Source organism: Rutilus rutilus (assembly GCF_951802725.1).
Source record: "Rutilus rutilus genome assembly, chromosome: 16".
Lineage (NCBI taxonomy): Eukaryota > Metazoa > Chordata > Actinopteri > Cypriniformes > Leuciscidae > Rutilus > Rutilus rutilus.
Genome location: NC_140224.1, coordinates 945,725 through 970,724, shown reverse-complemented (window position 1 = coordinate 970,724; position 25,000 = coordinate 945,725). Strand labels below are relative to the sequence as shown.

The window sequence follows — 25,000 nt, the reverse complement described above, 5'->3', positions numbered from 1 at the left end:
GCTTGTTGAATCTTGCAAAATTGAGATGAGAAGAATGATTGACAATACAGTGAAAGCTTTCATGATGATATTCATCAGACTTTAGCGGTAAAGCTAATGTTGACACATAATCCCCTGCTTGTGCAACTAAACACATAATTGTAATGAATTATCCTCTAGATGTACTATATAGGGTATATAAGTCTTCCTATCCATCTTATTTTGCAACACAGAAGTGAGCTATTTTCAGTGAATGTGCAAGACTTATTAATACAGTAATGAGCTATTTTTGTACATCTAAAATAAAAAATCTGCATATAAGCCACACCTGACACATATAACAAATGTGATTGAATCAAATGATAATGAGCCACGAGAGCCCTGAGAATTATAAGCAATATGATAAAAGAATAGAAAACACTGAAAAGAATCCAACAAAAATGACCTATCAGAATCAGTAGGTGGCGATAAGAGACTCTTGTGTATCGATTCCGCATGAGCGAGTCTTTGAATCATTTTGTAACCGAATCGTTCAAAAGCATCGATTCATTCAGGAAGGAAACACATGGCGTGACTCTGACTCGCTTCGTTTGGAACTATTTTCGTTGATGATGCAACAATATCTGTCTATGTTGTGTCCAAAATGTAAGTTATTCAATATTAACCTCTTGTTTATTGAACTGCTTTCTAGATTCACACGCAATCGTGCACGTGCAAATACTGACACATATAGTGCTGTTTCTGACCATCTAATGAGACAGTACCCGTGCATAATAATAATAAGATAATTCATTGAATAATAAAGCCAGTAGACATGATGATGTACAGATTGACAGATTATGCCCTCATAGTTATCATTTGCTTATAATATCTATAAGAATGTTTATCTAAAAAACCCCTGTGGTGAAAATGCAGCATTTAATGTTGTTTATGTGTCTATGAGGTGTTTTTAATATGCTTTAAGACAAAGCATGTGTAAGTTCATAAGTCGACACCATTGCTGAGTATTTCCTCCTTAAAACTGCAGTGAACCAAAAACACGCTTTGAAATCGCTGGTGTTTCTGACGTCACAAACTACCTTGTAACCAATCAGATCAACGTGTGATCGTCAACCAGTGGATCTCTGAGCTGAGTGAGTGAGTGGAGGCGGGGCTCATTTGCATATTCATAGAACCGCGGGTGTCGAGTTACATTCAAGATATTTTAAAGGGTTCAACGGATACAAAATTCACTTTTATATGGTGTTTGCATATAAATGTGTCTTTGCAATGTGTGGACACAACCACCATACAATGAATCATTATCATTTAAAGAGACATGCACGTCATTATCATTTATAGAGACATGCACCGAAACGGGTCGCTGTGAACAGAGCTGTTTTTGAGGACGTAAAAGGGTGTTGTTTTACACAACCATTGAGGAATTTTAACCAAAGTATGTTACAAACTTTACATGAAGACCCTAAAGAATCATACCAACTTGTGGAAAATGAGCATCTGATGAAGATTAAAGGAAAAATTTTTAAATGTGTAATTTAGGCGATCAAAGATGAGTTTTAAGGGATAAAATTATTGACTACAGGGGGACTTTAACCTCGGCTAAGAGAAATATATTTGTATGACATTGAATATAATGTATACATCACCTGACTGCTTTATAGAGGCAGACACAGAGTCGCACTGCTTTATGGCACAGCATTTACAGTATATACTTCAGTTCAGACCCAGACAGCATCATAGTGTCGGCCCAGATCCGGCCCACATCCGGGACATGTGGATTCAGTCTGGGCCGGATCTGAGCCGACACAGTGTTGCTGTCTGATCAACCTCCTGTTATTTATAATGATTGTCATTAATGGACAACCTCCTTGAATTTCAGTGAGATTTTCACACTATTACTTTAACAGACTCTTTTACTTAATGCAGTTTAATCCTGTTAATGGTTTTTCAGCAACTTTTTACAATAAGGTTCATTAGTTAACATTAGTTAAATACCTTAGTTAATGAACTAATAATGAACATTTACTAATACATGATTGAAATCTTGTTAACATTAGTTAATGCACTGTGAACTAACATGAACACACAATGAACAGCTGGATTATTATTAACTAACATTAACAAAGATGAATAAATACTGTTACAAATGTATTGCTCATTGTTAGTTCATGTTAATTAAATAATGTTAACTAATGACCTTATTGTACAGTGTTACCGTTTTTTCCTTTTGACTTTTTATCGTGTACTCTGTACATCGAAGCAGTTTGTGTGCGTGTTTGATCCAGGAGAGTCAAGTCTCCTTTATTTATACAGCGCTTTGTACAATACTGAGTGTTTCAAAGCAGCTTTACAGAGATAACAGGAAAATAATGCAACAAAGATTGTTTCCAGAAGAGAATAGCGTCCCGGTCCAGCTTAAGTCAGTTCAGTGATGATTACAGTGTAAGAAGCAGGAGGAGCCGCTGAGACTGAAGACACTCTTTCTCCTTCGTCAGGTTCATCCACTGAAGCCCAGAGAACAGACAGTCATGAGGGACCGAGACGAGCTGAAGAAAGCCATCGAGCAGAGCGAGCGCTTGCTGTCCCGAGTGCGACAGCTGGAGGGGGAAAACTCAGAGCTGAGCCACGAGAAACAGGAGGTGTTCGTCCAGATGCGTGCTGTGAGTCTTCATTACTGATGCAGGAATGCCCACAGAAGACAGAGAGTCAAGTCTGACCGTTCTAGTGCAAATACGGCATTTTATACTTTAATGCACATGCTTCTCGAGTGATAAATGTAATGCGTTAAATATTTATTAGAAATAATCAGATTAGTATCTAGAATACTGGTGAAAATGCTTCTGTTTTGCATTTTATACTTTAATGCACAAGCTTCTCGAGTGATAAATATAACGAATTAAATATTTGTTATAAATTATATTAGAAATGATCATATTAGTGTCTAGAGCACTAGTGAAAATGCTTCTGTTTTGGCATTTTATACTTTAATGCACAAGCTTCTCGAGTGATAAATGTGAAGTAATCAGATTATGTCTGAGAGCACTCCTGAAAAAGCTTGTTTGACTTTTTTTCACTTTAATGCACTTTTTTTTAAAAGAAATATATACATATTACTATAAATCTATCCTTGAAATGCAGAATCTGAAATATTTTAATTTTCATAATGCACATGCTTCTCGAGTGATAAATATAATGTATTAAATATTTGTCATAAATTATATGGTTCCACTTTATTTGGATAGTCCACTTTAGACATTCTACTAACTATAAGTAACTTTGCAACTACATGTCACCTAACTCTCATTAGAGTATTAGTAGACTGTTAGGTGTTAGGGTTCGGGTTAGGAGAATAAGTTGACATGTAGTTGCAAAGTTACTTATAGTCAGTAGAATGTCTAAAGTGGACTATCCATATAAAGTGTTAACAGTTATATTAGAAATGATCAGATTAGTGTCCAGTGCACTAGTGAAAATGCTTCTCTTTAACATTTTCCACTTAAATGCACATGCTTTTTATAAATATTACTGTAAATCTATCTACAGATTAGTGACCTTGAAATGCAGAATCTGAAATATTTTTATTTCCATGTTGAATATTTGCATCACAATGCTAAAATTGTGTTTTTTAAAAGTCCTAAATCTTTTGTTTCCAGCTGAAAGCGTATTGTCAGTGCGCTCACAGACTTTTGGACTCTGGCTCTATATGGTTTTATTCCTGCTGTTTCATATTAAGGTAGTTATTTATTACTCTGCTGGTAGACAGTTTACAGTGCATAATAATATGCTTTCATAGACTGAGTTATTCAGCAAATGTGCAAGATCCGCCTTCCATCTGTGATCTGATACGGACTGTTTTTATTTGTTGACTGAGTCTTATTGTGACGGAGAGACGGGATTGTGTGTCTTTACAGCCCACCCACTGGAACACAACCATGGGAAGCGAGTACGACACTATTAGCTGAAGGTTTTGTGTCGCCCGCTGGGTGAAATATGTCTGGGTCTGGGATTGTGCTGATATTGCCAGAGCTTGCAGAAATGCCACGCTGCAGCTCAGCCAAGATCGAGGAAGATCTGAGCTGGTGAATGCATTAGCAGATGCTCGGCTCTCTTATACGCTTCTCTTTGTTTCAGTAAATCATTGTATTGCGGCTCAGATGGAGTGAACAAGTGTGTTTATAAGTGCATTAATGCAGTGACCTTTAAAGTTTGTAGCCAAGCTTGACTCTTCCAGTGTGTTTGTGTATATATATATATATATATATATATATATATATATATATATATATATATATATATATGTATGTATGTGTGTTAAAAAAAAACATTTATTTTTAATTAGAGGTACGTGATTAATCGTTTGACAGATTGCGATCTCACACAAACCCACACAATCTTATTCCTAAATGACAGCGATTGACAGAGACGATCACAGAAGCATTGGGATGAAAGTTTAAAGTTATGACATAAACACTGTTGTCTATGGTAGTGATCAAAAACAGTAAACTACCTTTTAAAAGTAACTTGACACTTGATTGCGTCATTACATCGTTACACCAGTAGGTGGCGACAAGTGACTGTTAAAAATGTGTCATTGAATCATTAATTCAAGATATTCGTTGAAGAACGCTGATTCATCCAGTAATGAAATGAGTAAAGTCTTTAAATTAGTCATTGAACCATCCATCCATCCATCCATCCATCCATGAGATTTGTTCAAAACACTGATTCATCCATTAATGAAACAATTGAAGTCTTAAAATGAGTCATCCACCCATCCATCCATCCATCCATCCATCCATCCATCCATCCATCCACCCATCCATCCACTAATGAAACAATTGAAGTCTTTAAATGAGTCATTCATTCATTCATTCATTCATTCAAAAGATGCATTCAAAAACACTGATACATCCAGTTATGAAACAAGTTAGGTTTTTAAATGAGCCATCCATCCATCCATCGAGATTTGTTCAAAAACACTGATTCTTCCATTAATGAAACAATTGAAGTCAAATGAGTCATTGAATCATTCATTCATTCATTCAAAATATGCGTTCAAAAACACTGATACATCCAGTTATGAAACAAGTTAACTTTTTAAATGAGTCATTGAATCATTCACGCACCACATGACATTTCCAACGTACAACCTAATCTTGCCTTGTCAGACACGGGTCAAATGATATTTTAGGAGACATTGATACAGTCATTAATGTTTGCAGGTGTCTGGACTGACCCGACCTGTATAATACTGTACGTGTCATCAGGTTATGGGAGGCTGTCAGAATCATCCTTTGCCAAGCAAGTTTAGTCATTATTTTTTACTGAATATGAAAGGTGTGTTGACTTTTCTGCACCTCTAGCTGGTAATAAAGAGTAAAATATCTTTGTGCTGCCTGGTCAGAATACACAGCATCAGTTTCTGGCTCAAGATGATGAAACTTACATTTTTTACTGTATTTTTGGATAGCCGTCGGAAAGGGTCAGAGTGTTGTCCTGTTCTGTGTGCAGGAATATCAATTTAACACAAACTGGACGCCACAGAGTGAACAAATGCTGATATGATACATTATTTAATGCCAGGTGATTATGAATCATGCATTTGACCCTGTGTAAGGTTATTCTGGCTGATCTTGTACATTTCCAGTGTTCTTGGAAAATGGGCCCTCTCCGTGTTCCTCCCTGATTCCATCCCCATCTCTCTGCTGTAATTACACCAGATCCCGATTCACACAACCGTAATTCATCCGTCTCCTGCTGTCAGCCCACAACCGCTGATTACTGGGTTAGAGACAGTCGATTAATTGGGTCTTATCAGAGAGTACATTATTTTAAAACCACACTTTTAATATCACATTTAATGCACTCGTTTGAGCACAGATCTTTTTGTGTGACTGAAGAGTTTAGCACAGTTAGAAAAGTTGGTTTCTTCTACTTTGTTATGGACATAAGACTGGAATCTATTAATACGACCAATAACTTCCAAATGATCAGAACGAGTGCAGATCTAAACAGCCGTTTCAACTTTTCCAGACAGCTCATGACCGTCTCTCTCATCTTTCTCTGTTTCTTGTCTCAAACTTTTGAATTTAGTCCTGAGAATTCAGAAATACCGTCGCAGCTACTTCAGTAAGTATCCCATGGAAGCTTATTTCTGCCACTGAATCTTTATTTATTTATTTAATCTCAAATGTTTTAACTTTTTTCTCATAATTGCGAGTTTATATCTTGCAGTTGTGCAATCTAGACTCGCAATTCTAAGAAAACTCAGAATTCAAAGAAAATTCAGAGAAAAAACACAATTTCTGGATATAAACTTGGTTTTCTGAGAAAAAAGTCAGAATTGAGAGATGTAAACTCAGAATTCCAAGGAAAAGGTCAGAATTGAGAGATGTAAACTCAGAATTCCAAGGAAAAGGTCAGAATTGAGAGATGTATACCCAGAATTCCAAGGAAAAGGTCAGAGTTGAGAGATGTGAACCCAGAATTCCAAGGAAAAGGTCAGAATTGAGAGATGTGAAGCCAGAATTCCAAGGAAAAGGTCAGAGTTGAGAGATGTGAACCCAGAATTCCAAGGAAAAGGTCAGAATTGAGAGATGTGAAGCCAGAATTCCAAGGAAAAGGTCAGAGTTGAGAGATGTATACCCAGAATTCCAAGGAAAAGGTCAGAGTTGAGAGATGTATACCCAGAATTCCAAGGAAAAGGTCAGAGTTGAGAGATGTATACCCAGAATTCTAAGGAAAAGGTCAGAGTTGAGAGATGTAAACCCAGAATTCCAAGGAAAAGGTCAGAGTTGAGAGATGTACAGTAAACTCAGAATTCTGTGAAAAAAGTTAGATGTAATTTCAGTATTCTATGGGGGAAAAGTCTCACAATTTCAAGAAACTCAGAATTCCAAGTAAAAAGTCAAAATTGCAAGATAAGAAGTCGTAATTATCATTTTTATTCCATGGCGGGTGCAAGCTTTAGTATCTAACTTTAAAAGAGGTTCTCCGCAGAAAGGCTCATGTTTGCTGTTCAAGCTTCTATGACAACATTTTATTATGGCAGTAAAATGCCCATTATCAGTCATTAACTAATCGCTTTTGGGCCAAGAATCTAATAGAGTAACTGAAAGCAGATTAAGATCCTATATAGGCCTGCTGGTGCAAGACATAAACATCTACTGATGTTTCATGGGACTTTTGTGGAGTTAAATGCAAAACTGTTCAAATACTCATAATGGATTCAAGCTAAACCTCTATAAATCAATGCATTTCATATATTAAAGTTTTTGGTGTTTTTACGGACTCCCTTCTCAACAGTTGTCATGCTATAAACAAACACAAGAAAATCTGTTGATATTCATTCATTGGGAAAGTGGGAAGATTGTTTGGTCATAAATTATGCTCATATTTGAAGCAGATTGTGAAGGCGTTCATGTCTGTGCCCGTGCATCATCATCTCATTACGTCATGATTAGCATTGAGATTCATGAAGAGGCCGTCATAATGGCCACCATTATTTTGTCTGAAACTCTACGCAGTCTCAGCCGATGGTGGGTGTCGGGCCATCCATCACATGTATGGTATGTAGTTGGGAATGCAATTCACCAATAATAAACTACACACACCATAGATTACATGCGTTGATTCAGGCACACCTGTTGAGATATGATCAGCGTCTGCCAGTAATGGTTCTTGGTTCACCTGTTGTAGATGTAAATGGTTGATGTCTGAGTGCTTTGAGTGTTTTGTCTGGTGATTCATGTAGAAAATGAATGGCAAACAGATTTTTACATAGATTACAATAATAGCTTTGTTCTTCTGACACTCACAGACATTTTCCAGACTGTAGGCATGGATTGTTTTTTTAAATAAATGCACGAGAGAGATTCTCGTTTCCCGTTTCTCATTCATTCGCTTTAACGCGAGCTCTTTCGTGACAGATAGTGGCATCACACCGTTTGTTATTCTACACCTCGGCCCAAACGAGAGCGCCTGTTTGTGTTAGACCAGGGCAGGACTTCTGAACGAGGCCGGCGCTGGATGCATTACATCTCGAACAGCTGGACGCCTCCTGTAGTTTCCCTCCAGCTGTTAGAGACGCAGGGAGGAGGGCGTCCCGCTCAGATCAAATCACTGCAGTTTCTCAGAGATGGACGGAGTCTGTCAGGTTGAGTCTGTCCGTCGTTCCCTCACTGATGTAGAAGCTGAGCATGAGGACCTGGATTGGGACAGTTTCACCACATCAGTCCCACTCCATCAGGTACTGCGTGTGTGTGTGTGTGTGTGTGTTCTCCTGATAATGCATGTTTATGGTGCCGGTTACGCCAAAGTCAGGGTTTTGGTTCCCAGAGAACGCCTACCTGTGAATGTTTACCTTCACTTCACTGTTGAGTTGCTGTAATGTGTCTGCCAAATGAATGCATTTAATATTGTAATTGTATCCTTGAATTGATATGATCATGTAATGAACTAGACCACTTTTGTTGAAGAGTAAAAGTGCATCATTTCAGAATTGCGAAAATGTAATGTGAGCTTGCAAAACAATGCTTGTGTGTTGTGTATGGTTGTCAGGGCGTTGTTATATAGTTGCTAAAGCGTTCAGAGTGGTTAATAGGTTGCTATGCAGTTGTTAGGACATTGATAGGACAGTCCTTATTGGTAAAAGTCAAAAGAGCGCACTCCCAAGTATGACATTCCCTAGATCGTGCTCAAAGTCCTTCCTTCAAACTAAGTCTCGAATGTTTTAACATCCGCCAGGTGGAAATCACAGCGGTGCCGTGGCAAAAACCACTAATTACTGTTTGCAAGTGTATCAGGGGTGTCCATGCATTGTGTTTAACGAATGAATCAACCGAAACCATATTACGCCTATTTCGACAAAAGTGGATACAAATATATATTAAGCACACACTTAACAAATGGCATTAGAAATATTACTTTTATACATGACAAAGCATCCAAATATTGAACCAGTGGTGTTATTGTCTCTCATGTAACACTTCCATTCATGTCTTAGTTGATAACAAAGTGTTATAAACAGATTGACTAAATAGTCAAATACGTATGAGTGGGGGCACTTGTCAGGGTGATTGAATTCAGAGCACAATAAGCACATTTATGGAAAAAATATGCATAACGCATCCAGAGCCAACTTTGCAAGGACCCTCATATTTGTGTGTTTTTAACTTGGTACAGATACTTTAGCCATGATGATGCGTGTCTAAGTACAAGTTTCTAAGGAGAGATCAGAAAGCAGAGCTTTTTATGTCCTGTTGGGACTAGTTTGATAAATGATCCGCTTCGTCGTGAGAAGTTCATTTGGTCCTTCTCATGCTTTTGGAAGCCTCTGTCTTCAGATCACAGGACAGTTGTGAACAGCTCAGCTGCTGGATACGAGGTGCTACATTTTGATCCTCTATTGATGCTCTTTTTCCTGTCGTGACCCTCTGAATGTGTGTCGCCTGAGGCTGTTGGAGAAGGTCACTTTATTTCTCATATTTCTTTATTTCTCGTAATTTTGACTACACTTATTTTAATTGTGACTATATTTCTCGTAATTGCAACTATTTCTTGTAATTGCAACTAAATTTCTTGTAATTGTGACTATTTTTCTCGTAATTGTTACTATTTCTTGTAATTACAACTATATTTCTTGTATTTCCAACTATATTTCTTTTAATTGTGACTGTATTTCTCGTAATTGCGAGTATTTCTTGTAATTGTGACTTTCTTGTAATTGCATCTTTATTTCTCATAATTGCTACTATTTCTTTTAATTGCAACTATTTTTCTTGTAATTGTGACTTTATTTCTCAAAATTGTGACTTTATTTTAATTGCAACTATATTTTTTGTAATTGTGACTTTCTCGTAATTGCAACTATTTCTTGTAATTGTGACTATTTCTCATAATTGCATCTTTATTTCTCCTAATTGCTACTATTTCTTTTAATTGCAACAATTTTTCTTGTAATTGTGACTATATTTCTCATAATTGCGACTTTATTTCTCGAAATTGCGACTTTATTTTAATTGCAACTATTTATTGTAATTGTGACTAGTGTTGTCACGATACCAAAATTATTGTTTCGATACCGATACCAAGTCAAGAATTGCGATTTCGATACTTTTTCGATACTTTTCCTGAAAAGGGAGAAACACTCTCAAATATCATTGCTGTGCTTTATTTTAAAACCGGGACAACGTTCTAATCATAATACACACTAATAAATGAACATATGAACAGCAGATATATTAAACATTTGAACAAAACATGAAATATAAAAATATAAAAAATAAATTAGAGCAATGACATTCAAGGTAAAAAAATAATACATTTAGCAGCATTATCTCAGTTATCATAATAAACATAAGAGTTACCGGTAATAACTTTATCTTGATTCTGAACTTTGAAAAAAATATGAACAGCGATATTAAACAATGTTTAGCCTAATATTGGTAACATATGATAAGCCTCACTGGTGATATATTTGACATATGGGGAGAGAGTTGTGGAAGGCCTATACTTCATGTTTAAACATAAATATATAGCAGCAAAGACAACGTCGGCAGTGTTGACGGCAAAATAGGCTACAGAATATTTTGTTCTGTATGGTGCAGTATTTGAAAATCGATATTTTTTTTTACATTTATATCTGCATTTATGTCAAAACCTAGACTTTCAAACATCAAAATGTCATTTATTAATATGTATTCGTGTCAAAATGACATAGAAACATCTTTTCCTATTTTATTTTGCCTGGAAACGCTTCCAACGCGCTTGCGTGTCGCGTGAAAAATAGGCGTTGGTTCTATTCTAGCATGCACGCGTTTTCCGCGCGGCTCGGGCGCGCATCACGCAGGCAGTGTTCTAGCTCTTAACATGGGAGCTGAAATTAAAATGGACACGCCACGCAGCTGAGACGCCACGCAGCCAGTGTGTCGCCGACCTTACAAATCTGGAACGCGGTCATTCTTAGAAGTATCGATACTAATAAATGTAGGTATCGAACGTTTTTTAATTTCCGAGAATCGCGATACTTTTGAAGTATCGGTGCACCGTGCAACACTAATTGTGACTATATTTCTCGTAATTGCAACTATTTCTTGTAATTGTGATGTTATTTCTCGTAATTGTGACTATTTCTTGTAATTGTGACTATCTCATAATTGCTTCTATTTCTCGCAATTGCGACTATATTTCTCATAATTACTGTTACTTCTCGTAATTATGGCTATATTTCTCGTAATAACTACTAGTAATTATGGCTGTATTTCTCGTAATTGCATATTTTTTTCTTGTGATTGCGACTATTTCTCATAATTGGAACTTTTTTTTTAATCGCAACTTTATATCTTGTAATTGCATCTTTATTTCTCATAATTGCTACTATTTCTTTTAATTGCAACTATTTTTCTTGTAATTGTGACTATATTTCTCGTAATTTCGACTTTATTTCTCGAAATTGCGACTTTCTTTTAATTGCAACTGTATTTTTTGTAATTGTGACTATATTTCTCGTGACTATTTCTCATAATTGCTTCTATTTCTCGCAATTGTGACTATATTTCTCATAATTGCATATTTTTTTCTCGTGATTGCGACTATTTCTGATAATTGGAACTTTTTTTAATCGTAACTTTATATCTCGTAATTGCTACTTAATTTCTCATAATTGCTATTTTTAAAATTACTATTTTTTAAATTACTATTTTTTAAAATTGCAAATGTTTGTCTTGCAAATATGACTTCTCATAATTGTGACAATTACGAAAAATAAAGTTGCCTTTATAAGAAATAGTGTCTTTCATTTGAAATTTTATCGTAAATTTGGTGTGGGCTGTATTCAGGATCCTGCGGCAAGTTCGTTTTATCCTCCTCATGCTTTTAGAAGCCACAGTCTTCAGATCACAGGACAATGGTGAAAAGCTCAGCTGCTGCTTTACACTTTGAGCCTGTTTTGTTGCTCTTTTTCTTGTCATCACCCTGTGAAGTTGTTCCCCTGAGGCTGAATGCGGTGTGCAGTGTGAGACTCATCATTGCCTCTCGTTCTCTGGGTCTCCAGGAGCAGGAGAGCCTCCAGCGGGCCGAGCAGCGCTGTGAGCATCTGGAGGAGCGTCTGGAGGAGCTGGAGAACACACTGACTTCAGTGGAGAAGGGAAAACAGGTAGGACTGAGGAGGTTCACACACTCTGGCTGACACGCGTTTGACCCGCGCTCTTACTGCGCAGCGATTATCTGCTCCGATGAGGGTTTCCTCTGTAAATCATGCATCATTAGTTGTCTGGAGAATATCATTTGAATGTTTATTGTAATCGTTCATGCTTCATGTTTTGGAGCACTTTTTTTTGTTGGAACTTGGGACTAATCTTGATTTTAACTTCAGATAATAAGGAATCATTTATTTTCTTTAAAACTTGTAAGTATGCATTTGGAAACATTCAGGCAAAACTGAAATCATGGAAACTTTAAGGAAGCTTTGAGTAAAAAAGTGACTATATCTTACAATTAGGGCTTTATTTCGCATAATTGCAAGTTTATTTCTCATAATTGCAACTATACTTTTCATATTGAGACTTTGTCTTGTGATTGACTTTATTTCTTGGAATTGATTTGTCACTGTTAGAACAATTTTTCATAATTGCAAATGTTTATCTTACAAATATGACTTCTAATTGTGACCATTTTGAATGAATGCAACTTTATTTCGTGATATTGCAATTTTATATTTTGTAATTGTAAAATGTATTTCTCGTGATTGCAACTTTGTCTCGTTTGTCTTTGCAACTATTTCTCATCATTTCAACTATATTTCTCAGAATTGAAACTCTATTTCTTGCAATTGCGACTTTGTCACAGTTGCAACTTTTTCATAATTGCTCATTTTTTTATCTTACAAATGTGACTTCTAACTGTGACTATTTCTTAAATGCAACTTTATTTTTTTGTTATCGTGACTTTATATCTTATAATTACAACTTTATTTCTCACCAGACTATCTTTCGCTTTATCTCTCAATTCACACTTGAAATTTGACGTATATATTCTAGATATATATTCTAGATATATATGCAGAACTATTTTGTTCTGACAGCAGTTGTCCGGATCCTTAAGTAGGTGCTTGTATGACATATTGCCCATGCTAAATGTGTGAGATTCTGGCGCTAACGGTGACACACACAAGACCAGACCTGTACAGCTTGTTTGCTCTTTTACTCTTCAAGTGAAAACAGTTTGTAGTCCATTTGTTGCCATAGCAAAACTGTGGGTGACTTCCCCTGTGACCTCAACTCAAACACACATAGCAAAATTAAGAGCATGACATTCAGCTTTCATTGTTTCTAAATTGAAAACAAAACCCTTGAAATGTTCAAAAATATAATAAGTTCCTTAGGCTTTGTGACATGATCATAATAATTGTTACCTTTAACTGCACTTCATACTTCTAATTCAAGCTAGGTGTGCTACCTTTCAATTACAGCTCGCAGTCCATAATTTTTCCAATTATGATTTTGTCTCATCTCTTAAGAATTTACAGTAACTGCAGATGTTTGGAGTGGAGATATTCATCTGCTCATACTTCTCGTTTATGTCTATTTGAGTTCAGAGGGAAGTGAAATGACACCTGTGTATCAGGATGAAAGTATTCGAGGAGCTTCTCTACCCTTCTGCTCTACATCTGCTTCTCAAAGCTCCGACAGACACACACACACACACACACACACACACACACACACACACACACACACACACACACACTCTCGTCCTCTATTAGTCCCTCATGTCGTTGTTGAAACAAATCACATCTGCCACATACAAAGTCAGTGTGAGCCTTTTCTTTTTTTAATGAAATTGCAACTTTCGTGATTGCAACTTTTCATATTGAGACTTTATTTCTTGTAATTGCGACTTTATTTCTCGCTATTTTGACTATTTCTCGTAATTGTGACTTTATTTCTCAAAATTGCGACTTTATTTCTCACAATTATGACAATTTCTGGTAATTGTGGCTTTATTTCTTATAATTGTGACTTTTACTCATTGTGGCTATTTCTTGTAGTTGCGACTATTTCTCGTAATTGTGTGACTTTATTTAGTGTGATTGTGTCTTTTACTCATAATTGTCTTTCTTGTAGTTGTGACCTATTTCTCGTAATTGTGACTTTTACTAAATTTGTTTGCTATATCTTGTAGTTGCAAGTATTTCTCGTAATTGTGTGACTTTATTTCGTGTAATTGTGACTTTCTTATGATTGATTTTATTTCTTGTAATTGTGACTATTTCGCGATGACAACTTTGTCTCGTATTTGCGACTATTTCTTGTAATTGCAACTATTTCTAATAACTGCGACTATTTCTCCTAACTGTGACTATTTCTAATAATTGAACATTTATTTCTAGTTATTGCTACTATTTCTTGTAATTGTGACTTTATTTCTCATATTAAAACTTTTTTTCTCATGATGGCAACTATTTCTCGTACGGTAATTGTGACTTTATTTCTTATAACTGTGACAATTTTTCATAATTCTGAATATTTCTCGTAATTCTTACTATTTCTCGTAATTGTGACTTTATTTCTCATATTAGAACTTTATTGTTCAAAATTGCGACTTTTTCTTGTAATTACGACTTTATTACTCATAAATGCAACTTTTTATTACTTGTAATTGTGACTTTAATTCCCATAATCACGAATTTAATTCTCATTTTACAAATGTATTTCTCTTTTTATTGCAACGTAATTGTGACTTGGTCACAGTTGCAACAATTTTTCCTAACTGCACATGTTTATCTTACAAATGTTGCTTCTTCAACTCCCTGTAGTCATCCGACTCTGTGGTGAGGAAGCTCTCCGAGGATCTCGCGCTGAAGAACGACCTGCTTCAGAAGCTGCAGAAGGAGAAGGAGCACCTGGTGGAGTTGAGCCAGGTGAGTGTCGTGAAATCACATGGGATTGCATTCTCTGTTAATGATCAGGATGAACAGTAGCAGTGTGTCCCACTGGTGATGCTTAGACAGATGCTGGACAGTTTTCACCGTGGTTTTCAGGGATGCACTGGTGTAAAGGTCAGTCATGAGGCAATCAGCACAGGGTTTTCATTTGCATGGGACAGACGCATCTGGAAGACAAGTTGGGGGTCGTTAACAGGTTAGCGTTCACTTCCCTCTGGCACAACAAGCCGTTTCCTACTTTAATCTGGAAAGTAACTTAGAGAGTTCAGGTCACTGCTGTGATTATTTCTTAAATAATGAAAAATATTTCCTGTAAAATGGTTTATAATGAGTTTCAGCTGTGAACCGCTCTGAAATTACTGATCTAAACACAGTGCATGGCTCGTTATGGCACTATTCGTAATAGAAACGGATTTACATGTCATAAAATTGATGAATTATTCATGTGTTTTTTATGATAATTCAGAACAAATGTTGCTAAGTACTTCAGAAGTAATATGTCTTCATGCATCCGTGTCGTGATGCTGTTTTATGTTTTTGTTTTTTTTGTCAAGATTTATTCATTTAGATATGCATTAAAATGCAATTCATACACATCCTGGCTTGAATGCACGTCTCTGTGATGATTTTTTGTGTAATTTATGAATTCAAATTAATTTTTATTTATTTTCTATTTTTTATGGGGCATAAGGACATAAATATCAAGGAAATTTCTTCGTAAAAATAAATAAATAAATGTATTATTATTTCATTATTCCCAATGAATAATAATAATACATTAGTGGTCAAAACTGATGTCCGGTCTAATTAACATCTTCAGAGTCACGTTTTGGTACACGTTTACGTTCATGTATTTATGTTTTATTTTGTACTTTTCATAGTCATGGTTCCTGTTTGTCATGTGATCCTGTCATGTGCTTCCCTAGTCTTATGTGTCATGTGTCTAGTTTTCTCATTGGTTCATTGTTTGATTTTTCACAACAACTCTTCTTGTGTATAAATAGCACTCATGTTAGCATTGTTCTTTTGTTTAGCTTTTTTCCCTGTAACCACTGTTGGTGAGTGTTATGTTTTATGTTCATGTTTAAGTCAAGTTGTCAAGTCAAGCCAATGCTTGCGCATGATTATTGGAATTAAGCTGCACATGAGTCCTCATTTACCCTTTATTCAAATATTATTAAAGTCACCCTGTAGTCAATAATTTTATCCCTTAAAACTCCTCTTTAATCACCAAAATGACATATTTCTTTATACCTTAAAGCAGCTTGACTGTAACTCGACACCCTTGCCTCATTTAGTATAAGCGGTTCTATGAATATGCAAATGAGCCCCGCCTCCACTCACTCACTCAGCTCAGAGATCCACTGGTTGACGATCACACGTTGATCTGATTGGTTACAAGGTAGTTTGTGACGTCAGAAACACCAGCGATTTCAAAGCGTGTGTTTGAGACTGTCTTTGGTTCACTGCAGTTTTAAGGAGGAAATACTCAGCAATGGTGTCGACTTATGAACTTACACATGCTTTGTGTTAAAGCATATTAAAAACACCACATAGACACATAAACAACATTAAAAGCTGGATTTTCACCACAGGGGGACTCAAGATGTTATAAGCATATTGTGTAGTTGTGCTTGGAATCGATTGTTGTATGTGTGATAATAATGCAAAGAAACATTACAAATTCTGCTGACATAATTTTTGGCAACACATGCAAAAACAAGAGAGAACCATCCAAATATTCACAACTGATTATGCAAAAACAAGAGAGAACCATCCAAATATTCACAACTGATTATGCTGTAGTCAATGTGTGAGCTTTTTCCTGTGAGCTTTTTGTTTTTCTATGCATTTATTTATTGCATAGTAAAATAAACCATCTGCCAAATAATTTTGTCAGAATAATACCTTGACCAAGTTTAGTGTTTTGAAAAAAAAAACATTAAACATTAAAACATTTTTAAATTATATTTAAAAACTATAAAATATTTATAATATCATCCCATCATTGGCCGCTGCTGTACAGTATCTGTGTTCATGTTGATGCAGAGCACCGTTTAGTTCACCTTGGAAAGTCAAGAAATGTCTTTTTCTCTTCTCTCGATCTCTTTTGTGCTCTATAAAACTCTACGAGCGGTGTTGAGTAACGTAAGCCAGATGTCTAACAGTAGCAGCTCATCTGTGTGATTTACGACCGGTGGTTTTACCTTCTCAACCCGGTTGCCAGAGTTGTCAGATTGTTATTTGAGCTCTTCATTCAAGGAGTCAAAACCCAAAGTGTTGGGTTGGCGCGGTGTGGTTTGCACTTTTGTTTGCTTTGCTTTGCTTTAGACAGGAATGAATGTGCCTTTCAGGGTCTGATTTGATTAAGACATCATGCTTCCTCTGACATCTTGTGTGATCGGGCGAATGAAAGCATCCTGGTCAGATTTATGCCACATCTGCTCGACAGACTCATAAGATTCTCTGTTTTATCTTTGCAGCAGGCCATCGAGGACTTGCAGTGCGAGGAAGAGAAGGTCAACCTCTTGACCAAAGAGAAAGCCAAGCTAAAGCTTCAGGCGGAAGATGTGAGTCTGTGTCTGCGGTCCAGAACAGTTTTGGGGAAAGTTACTTTGAAAAGTAATGCATTACAATATTGCTTTACTCCCTTAAAAAGTAACTAATTGCGTGACTTAGGTACTTTTTTAGAAAAGTAATGCATTACAATATTGCGTTACTCCAGTTACTTTATTAGAAAAGTAATGCATTACAATATTGCGTTACTCCCTTAAAAAGTAACTATTTGCGTGACTTAGTTACTTTTTTAGAAAAGTAATGCATTACAATATTGCGTTACTCCCTTAAAAAGTAACTAATTGCGTGACTTAGTTACTTTATTAGAAAAGTAATGCATTACAATATTGCGTTACTCCCTCAAAAAGTAACTAATTGCGTGAATTAGTTACTTTTTTAGAAAAGTAATGCATTACAATATTGCGTTACTCCCTCAAAGAGTAACTAATTGCGTGACTTAGTTACTTTTTTAGAAAAGTAGTGCATTACAATATTACGTTACTCCCTCAAAAAGTAACTAATTGCGTGACTTTTTTACTTTATTAGAAAAGTAATGCATTACAATATTGCATTACTCCCTTAAAAAGTAACTAATTGCGTGACTTAGTTACTTTATTAGAAAAATAATGCATTACAATATTGCGTTACTTCCTTAAAAAGTAACTAATTGCGTGACTTAGTTACTTTTTTAGAAAAGTAATGCATTACTTTTATCACTGTCTTATTACATTAAGCCACGTTAAAGGAGTCATCGGATGCTCATTTTCCGCAAGTTGGTATGATTCTTTACGGTCTTCATGTAAAGTTTGTAACATGTAAAGGTTGTGTAAAACAACACCCTTTTTACCTCCTCAAAAACAGCGACCCATTTCGGTGCATGTCTCTTTAAATGATAATGAGCAACTGCCCCCCCCACCCCCCACCCTTCCATGGGGCGTCGACACAAGACATATAAAGTGATGCCTTGACGGACAGTATACAAATGGCTGGGGGCGTAAATATGCTAATACGGGACAGTCCGTCAGCGGTCGTGGCGGGGCATGAGCATTATGACATCACAGTGCTCAGAAAATCCAACCGGTTGTTTATTGAGAGTATTTAGACTTTTTGAAGATTAAAAAAAAGGAGTGAATGGATTTCTTTCATTGTATGGTGGTTGTGTCCACACACTGCAAAGACACATTTATATGCAAACACCATATAAAAGTGAATTTTGCATCCTTTAAGCGTTTTCTTATAATGGCTTTCTATGGGAAGGAAATGCTTAACGTGTAATTAAACGCATTGCATTTTTTTTCTGTTCATGGTATACTTTATTAGTATGATGTTTACTGAGTTTGGTCTTTTAATAACACTGTCTTATTACATTAAGCCACGTAGTCTACACACGTTAAGCGTTTTTCAGGTTAAGTGTTTTAGAATGTCCCATGTGTGATACCGTAGAATAGGGCTTTGAAAACTGATGTCGGAGCCCCGGTTTCAACCATCCCGTCTCTATGATTTGGTCCTGTAGCTGGAGGATCTTCTGGAGCAGGAGCGTAAACACAGGACAGATCTGGAGAAGAGCAGGAGGAGGCTGGAGGGAGACGGCAGGAACGGCATGGAAAACCTGACCGAGATCGGCAAGATGAGGGCCAGTCTGGAGGAGATGATCAGGAGGTGCGTTACCAACACTGGAGAACTTCACTTCATATCTATTTCACTGATGAATCAATCATAGGGATGCACCGATTCTTTGAATGAAATTTTTGGCTGATACTGATAACCGATAATTCTTTATATCTGAAAGCCGATAACTGATATATTGGTCGATAAATCTAAATCCACATTTTATATCATTTTTGAGAGCCTGATTACAAAAACTAAAGTCTCATCATGTCCCTCATGATGTTCTCATGATAATGTTATGTAGCCGATATGACAGACTTGCGCTGCACATGTTGCACTGAACTCTATTTTCCTTTTTTAAAAGTGATTTCAATCATATTTCAAGCAATTCAAACCCATCATGTTGAACAGTGGCATCTGAAGAGTCTCAGCTGAAGGAGATAATGCACTATTTATCGGCTTTAATATATCAGACAAATGTTCTCATCAGGCCGATAACAATAAAAATATATTGATACAAATATAAATAACATATATCAGCCGATACTGATATGGTGGCTGATATATCATGCATCCCTAATTAATTATCTTTTGAAATAGTTTGAAGAATTTCAGGAATCCCTGAACTTGTCAATGGAGAATAAACGTCCATATATTAATGCATTGAAGCAAATGATCTTGCCCTGAGATGTTTGACGTCTCAGTGAGACAGATGTTTGGATGGCTCTTGTCTATAACATGATCTGTGTTCGCAGTGCTTTGATGAGATAAAGCCTCCGGGCTCCTGAAGCTGTTCAGGCTTGTTAGTTTGCAGAGCGATGTCTATTCTGAAGAAACCAAAACCGGCTGTTTCATGGAGGCCCAATGAGAAGAAAAAAGGAAATTGTTATAAATGTCCCTTCTTTCCTTCCTTCCTTCAGATTTTAATATTTCAAGTAATGAAGGGTTAAAAAGGGGGGGCGATCATAACTTCTCGATATAGTGGTTGTAGGAATAGAAGCCAATCAGCTTTCTGATGGAGGCATGACCCGTTTGGTTATGGTTGATCTGATGAAATATGATATTGAAAATCAATCTTGACCAACACTTAAAACTTGAGATTTGAGTCTTTCTTAGATACTGAAAACCTGTTTACACTGTTTATAAAAAAAGGTAATTGTGATTATTTCTCACAGTTGCCATTTCATATCTCACTTTGTCACTTTATTTCTTGCATTAATAGTGACTTTCTGTCCCAGTCTCTATTTTTCATAACTGTGACGTAATATCTGACTTCACTTCATATTTCACAATGTGACTTTATATCTCACAATTACGGCTTTACTTGCCACAGTTTAGCTTTCTATCCGACTGTATGACTTTATTTCTTATTTTAAAGTATCTCAATATCCTGGTTTCCATTACAGATTTGTGCAAAACTTATGCAATATTTTCTAAATGTCAATAAAATCTGTAAAATGACATGTTTCCATGAACCAATGTTATGGAACTAAAACTAAATTTTTCGCAAATTTAAAGGGATAGTTCACCCAAAAATGAAAATTCTGTCAGTAATTACTCACCCTCATGTTGTTCCAAACCCGTAAGACTTTCGTTCATCTTCGGAACACAAATTAAGATATTTTTGATGAAATCTGAGAGCTGGATCACTCCTCCATAGGCTTCTAAGGGACTGAAACTTGCTGGCCCAGAAAAGTTATTAAAGAGATCGTTAATATAGTCCAAGTGACTCCAGTGGCTCAATCTTAAGTATATCAAGTGACGAGAATACTTTTTGTGCGCAAAAACCCCCAAATAACGACTTTATTCCACTATTCATTTCCTTCTCTCTGGGCCTCGAGTTAGTTCACGTAGTGTTTTTGCGCAGCGCGTCTGTGTTACACGTCACCACGTAGGCTCACTATTGGCCGACGCTGGTCATGTGTGTGATGCATGTGACGTACAACACAGACGCTCAGCGCAAAAACACTACGTGAACCAACTCGAGAAACCTTTCTGTAGTAAACGTGTGTTTGCTCGCAAAACTGCATAAAACTATAACTATTCCGATGCTTTGGCGAGCAAACGCAATGTTTCTCGGAGGAGCACAATACTCCTACTAGAGAACGCAAACAGAATGCAACACTTTTACTACAGACAGAATGCAAAAGTTTTGCAAGAATTTCTCTGGGAATGCAAAAGTTTTGTTGGGGAATTCAAAGTTTCTTTGTGGAACGCAAACATTTTGTAAGCCAACGTAAATTTTCACGGGGCAATGCAAAAGTTTTGTTAGCTTACGCAAAGTTTCTTGGAGGAACGCAACACTTTATTAGAGTTTCTTTGTGGAACGCAGACGTTTTGTGGGGGAATGCAATGCTTTTACTGCAGAATGCAGAGGTTTGGCATGAATTTCTCTGGGCATGCAAAAGTTTCTTCGGATACATTTTGTAAGTGAATGCAAATTTCCGCAGGGTGTGCAATACTTTTAACATTTTTGAAAAATAACATAAAAGCATTGAAATGTAATTTTGTCCTCCCATCTTATATTTTTCCCGTTCCCTTAGCAACAGGCTTATGTTGACGGGAGCTGTTCTTGCGTGCGCAATATAAATATCAGTGCCGGGTGTTGCCAAGCTGTCCGTCGAGTGAACCGGCTTGCCTTAAAGGGGCTTTTGTTAAGAAAACAACATACAGTACAGGACAATTCACAATCTACATCCATCAATAAGTCCTTCAGATGTCGTGCTGGGGTTGACTGGCACTTTTAATAACCTGAGACATGTCTGACGTTTATCGGATACGGCTAGCAAACGACGCATGCTGAATTAGCGCTGTCACTCCCACCCTCACGTTCCCTCTCCCGTCTGTGTTCCGTCAGGAAAGATGTGGAGATAAGCAGCGTCAGCAGCCGTCTGGAGGAGGAGGAGGATCTGAACGCAGGCCTGCAGACGAAGAATAAGGAGATCCAGGTGAGCGAGAGCATTCCTGTCTCTCAGCGCGCGCACACACACACACACACACACACACAGTCCGGCTGATAACATCTCTCTGGAGAGGGAAGAAGGGTCTGGGTCTGGGTAACCTGCGGTAACCTGCGCTCTGTTGGCCTCAGAGAACGACAGCAGAATGATATACTGGAACAGAAAGAGAGAGCTAGATCATGTTAAAGCTGTTGAAAAGCAGTGTTAGTTTAACCTCTGTCACTCGCGCTTCATGTCAGGAAGGTGTTCCTCAGGGAACGCACAAGATTTGCAAATAAACGCAAGGTTTCTCAGGAATGCACAAGTCTTGTAAACGAATGCAAGATTTTCTAAGTGATAACATCTCTCTGGAGAGGGACGGCTCTGGCTGAAACCTCACACTCCTCTTTTAACCCTCTTCGCATGTCGGTCAGAAATGACTGACTATTTGTACATTTTTATTTCAATTAAATGAATGTACTATTTTTTTAATATTGTGTATTTTCAGGGGATTTTATGGTACTAAATTATATTTACGTTGTATTCATAATCCATTTATTCACTTTTTGAGCATAGACCTGAAAATTTAATTTCCAACTTAAACTGGTAAATCTTGAATGCTTTAAAACACAGACGGAAGTTTGATCTCTGTTCAAAGATGACGCTTGGCAGATTATTGCTGAAGTGAGAAAAGTTTTAAAAAGTGAACTTAAAGTTACAGAATTTTACATTTATTGTTATGAAAAATGTGCATAAATACCATTTTAAATTTTTATATTAAATATACATTTTCAAAAACATGTTTTACTCTAAAACTGCAAGAAAATCAAAGCCATAAATCTAAACAAGTGTTAAAAATTTGAGGTTGATATCTCAATAAATGATCTTTCAGTGAGATGTTGTTCGGCTGCAGTACCAAACGCTTCCACTAGAGGAAACTCGTCTCATTCATTTCCAATGCGCTCGTTTCTGACCGTGAGGAGCTCAAGTGTGACGTTTTTCAGAACCATTTAACCTTTATGAATCATATCCATGATTTATTTGTGTTCATATAGCAAGTGCCAAAACCTTTACCAAGTTTTATACCATTCCGATGAAGAAAAAAACACAAAACAAATGTAAAATTTTTCCGAAGAGCCAGAAAACTGGGTCTGGTTGTGACCTCACACAGGGTCTGGTTGTGGGTCTGTGACCTCACACTGGGTCTGGTTGTGACCTCACACTGGGTCTGGTTGTGGGTCTGGTTGTGACCTCACACTGGGTCTGGTTGTGACCTCACACTGGGTCTGGTTGTGACCTCACACTGGGTCTGGTTGTGACCTCACACTGGGTCTGGTTGTGGGTCTGTGACCTCACACTGGGTCTGGTTGTGACCTCACACTGGGTCTGGTTGTGGGTCTGGTTGTGACCTCACACTGGGTCTGGTTGTGACCTCACACTGGGTCTGGTTGTGACCTCACTGGGTCTGGTTGTAACCTCACACTGGGTCTGGTTGTGACCTCACTGGTTCTGGTTGTGACCTCACTGGGTCTGGTTGTGACCTCACAGGGTCTGGTTGTGACCTCACACTGGGTCTGGTTGTGACCTCACTGGGTCTGGTTGTGACCTCACACAGGGTCTGGTTGTGACCTCACACTGGGTCTGGTTGTGACCTCACTGGGTCTGGTTGTGACCTCACAGGGTCTGGTTGTGACCTCACACTGGGTCTGGTTGTGACCTCACACTGGGTCTGGTTGTGGGTCTGGTTGTGACCTCACACTGGGTCTGGTTGTGACCTCACACTGGGTCTGGTTGTGACCTCACTGGGTCTGGTTGTGACCTCACACTGGGTCTGGTTGTGACCTCACACTGGGTCTGGTTGTGACCTCACACTGGGTCTGGTTGTGGGTCTGGTTGTGACCTCGCACTGGGTCTGGTTGTGACCTCACACTGGATCTGGTTGTGACCTCACACTGGGTCTGGTTGTGACCTCACACTGGGTCTGGTTGTGACCTCACACTGGGTCTGGTTGTGACCTCACACTGGGTCTGGTTGTGACCTCACACTGGGTCTGGTTGTGACCTCACACTGGGTCTGGTTGTGACCTCACACTGGGTCTGGTTGTGACCTCACACAGGGTCTGGTTGTGGGTCTGGTTGTGACCTCACACTGGGTCTGGTTGTGACCTCACACAGGGTCTGGGTGTGACCTCACTGGGTCTGGTTGTGACCTCACACAGGGTCTGGTTGTGACCTCACACAGGGTCTGGTTGTGACCTCACACAGGGTCTGGTTGTGACCTCACACTGGGTCTGGTTGTGACCTCACACTGGGTCTGGTTGTGACCTCACACAGGGTCTGGTTGTGACCTCACACTGGGTCTGGTTGTGACCTCTCACTGGGTCTGGTTGTGACCTCACACTGGGTCTGGTTGTGACCTCACACTGGGTCTGGTTGTGACCTCACACTGGGTCTGGTTGTGACCTCACACTGGGTCTGGTTGTGTCCTCACACTGGGTCTGGTTGTGACCTCACACTGGGTCTGGTTGTGACCTCACACTGGGTCTGGTTGTGACCTCTCACTGGGTCTGGTTGTGACCTCACACTGGGTCTGGTTGTGACCTCACACAGGGTCTGGTTGTGACCTCACACTGGGTCTGGTTGTGACCTCACACTGGGTCTGGTTGTGACCTCACTGGGTCTGGGTAACCTGCGCTCTGTTGGCCTCAGAGAACGACAGCAGAATGATATACTGGAACAGAAAGAGAGAGCTAGATCATGTAAAGCTGTTGAAAAGCAGTGTTAGTTTAACCTCTGTCACTCCTGCTTCATGTCAGGAAGGTGTTCCTCAGGGAACGCACAAGATTTGCAAATAAACGCAAAGGTTTCTCAGGAATGCACAAGTCTTGTTTTCTAAGTTGAACGTAAAGTTTCTCTGGGAATGAAAATCCAAGTTTGCTCAAATGTTGTGAGCAAAAGCAAAGTTTGTTGAAGCT

At 37.9% G+C, this 25,000-nt stretch overlaps 1 protein-coding gene across 1 annotated transcript in view; it reads left to right on the top strand.

The window, feature by feature from the left end:
- LOC311306447 (myosin-4) overlaps nt 1-25,000 on the top strand; it is a 79,133-nt gene that overhangs the window by 4,051 nt on the left and 50,082 nt on the right. The window contains exons 2-7 of the mRNA XM_084434845.1: nt 2,475-2,639; nt 12,032-12,133; nt 14,795-14,899; nt 17,407-17,493; nt 18,993-19,138; nt 21,945-22,035. Of these exons, the coding sequence (XP_084290971.1) occupies nt 2,475-2,639; nt 12,032-12,133; nt 14,795-14,899; nt 17,407-17,493; nt 18,993-19,138; nt 21,945-22,035 (696 nt within the window). The remainder of the gene's footprint in view (nt 1-2,474; nt 2,640-12,031; nt 12,134-14,794; nt 14,900-17,406; nt 17,494-18,992; nt 19,139-21,944; nt 22,036-25,000) is intronic.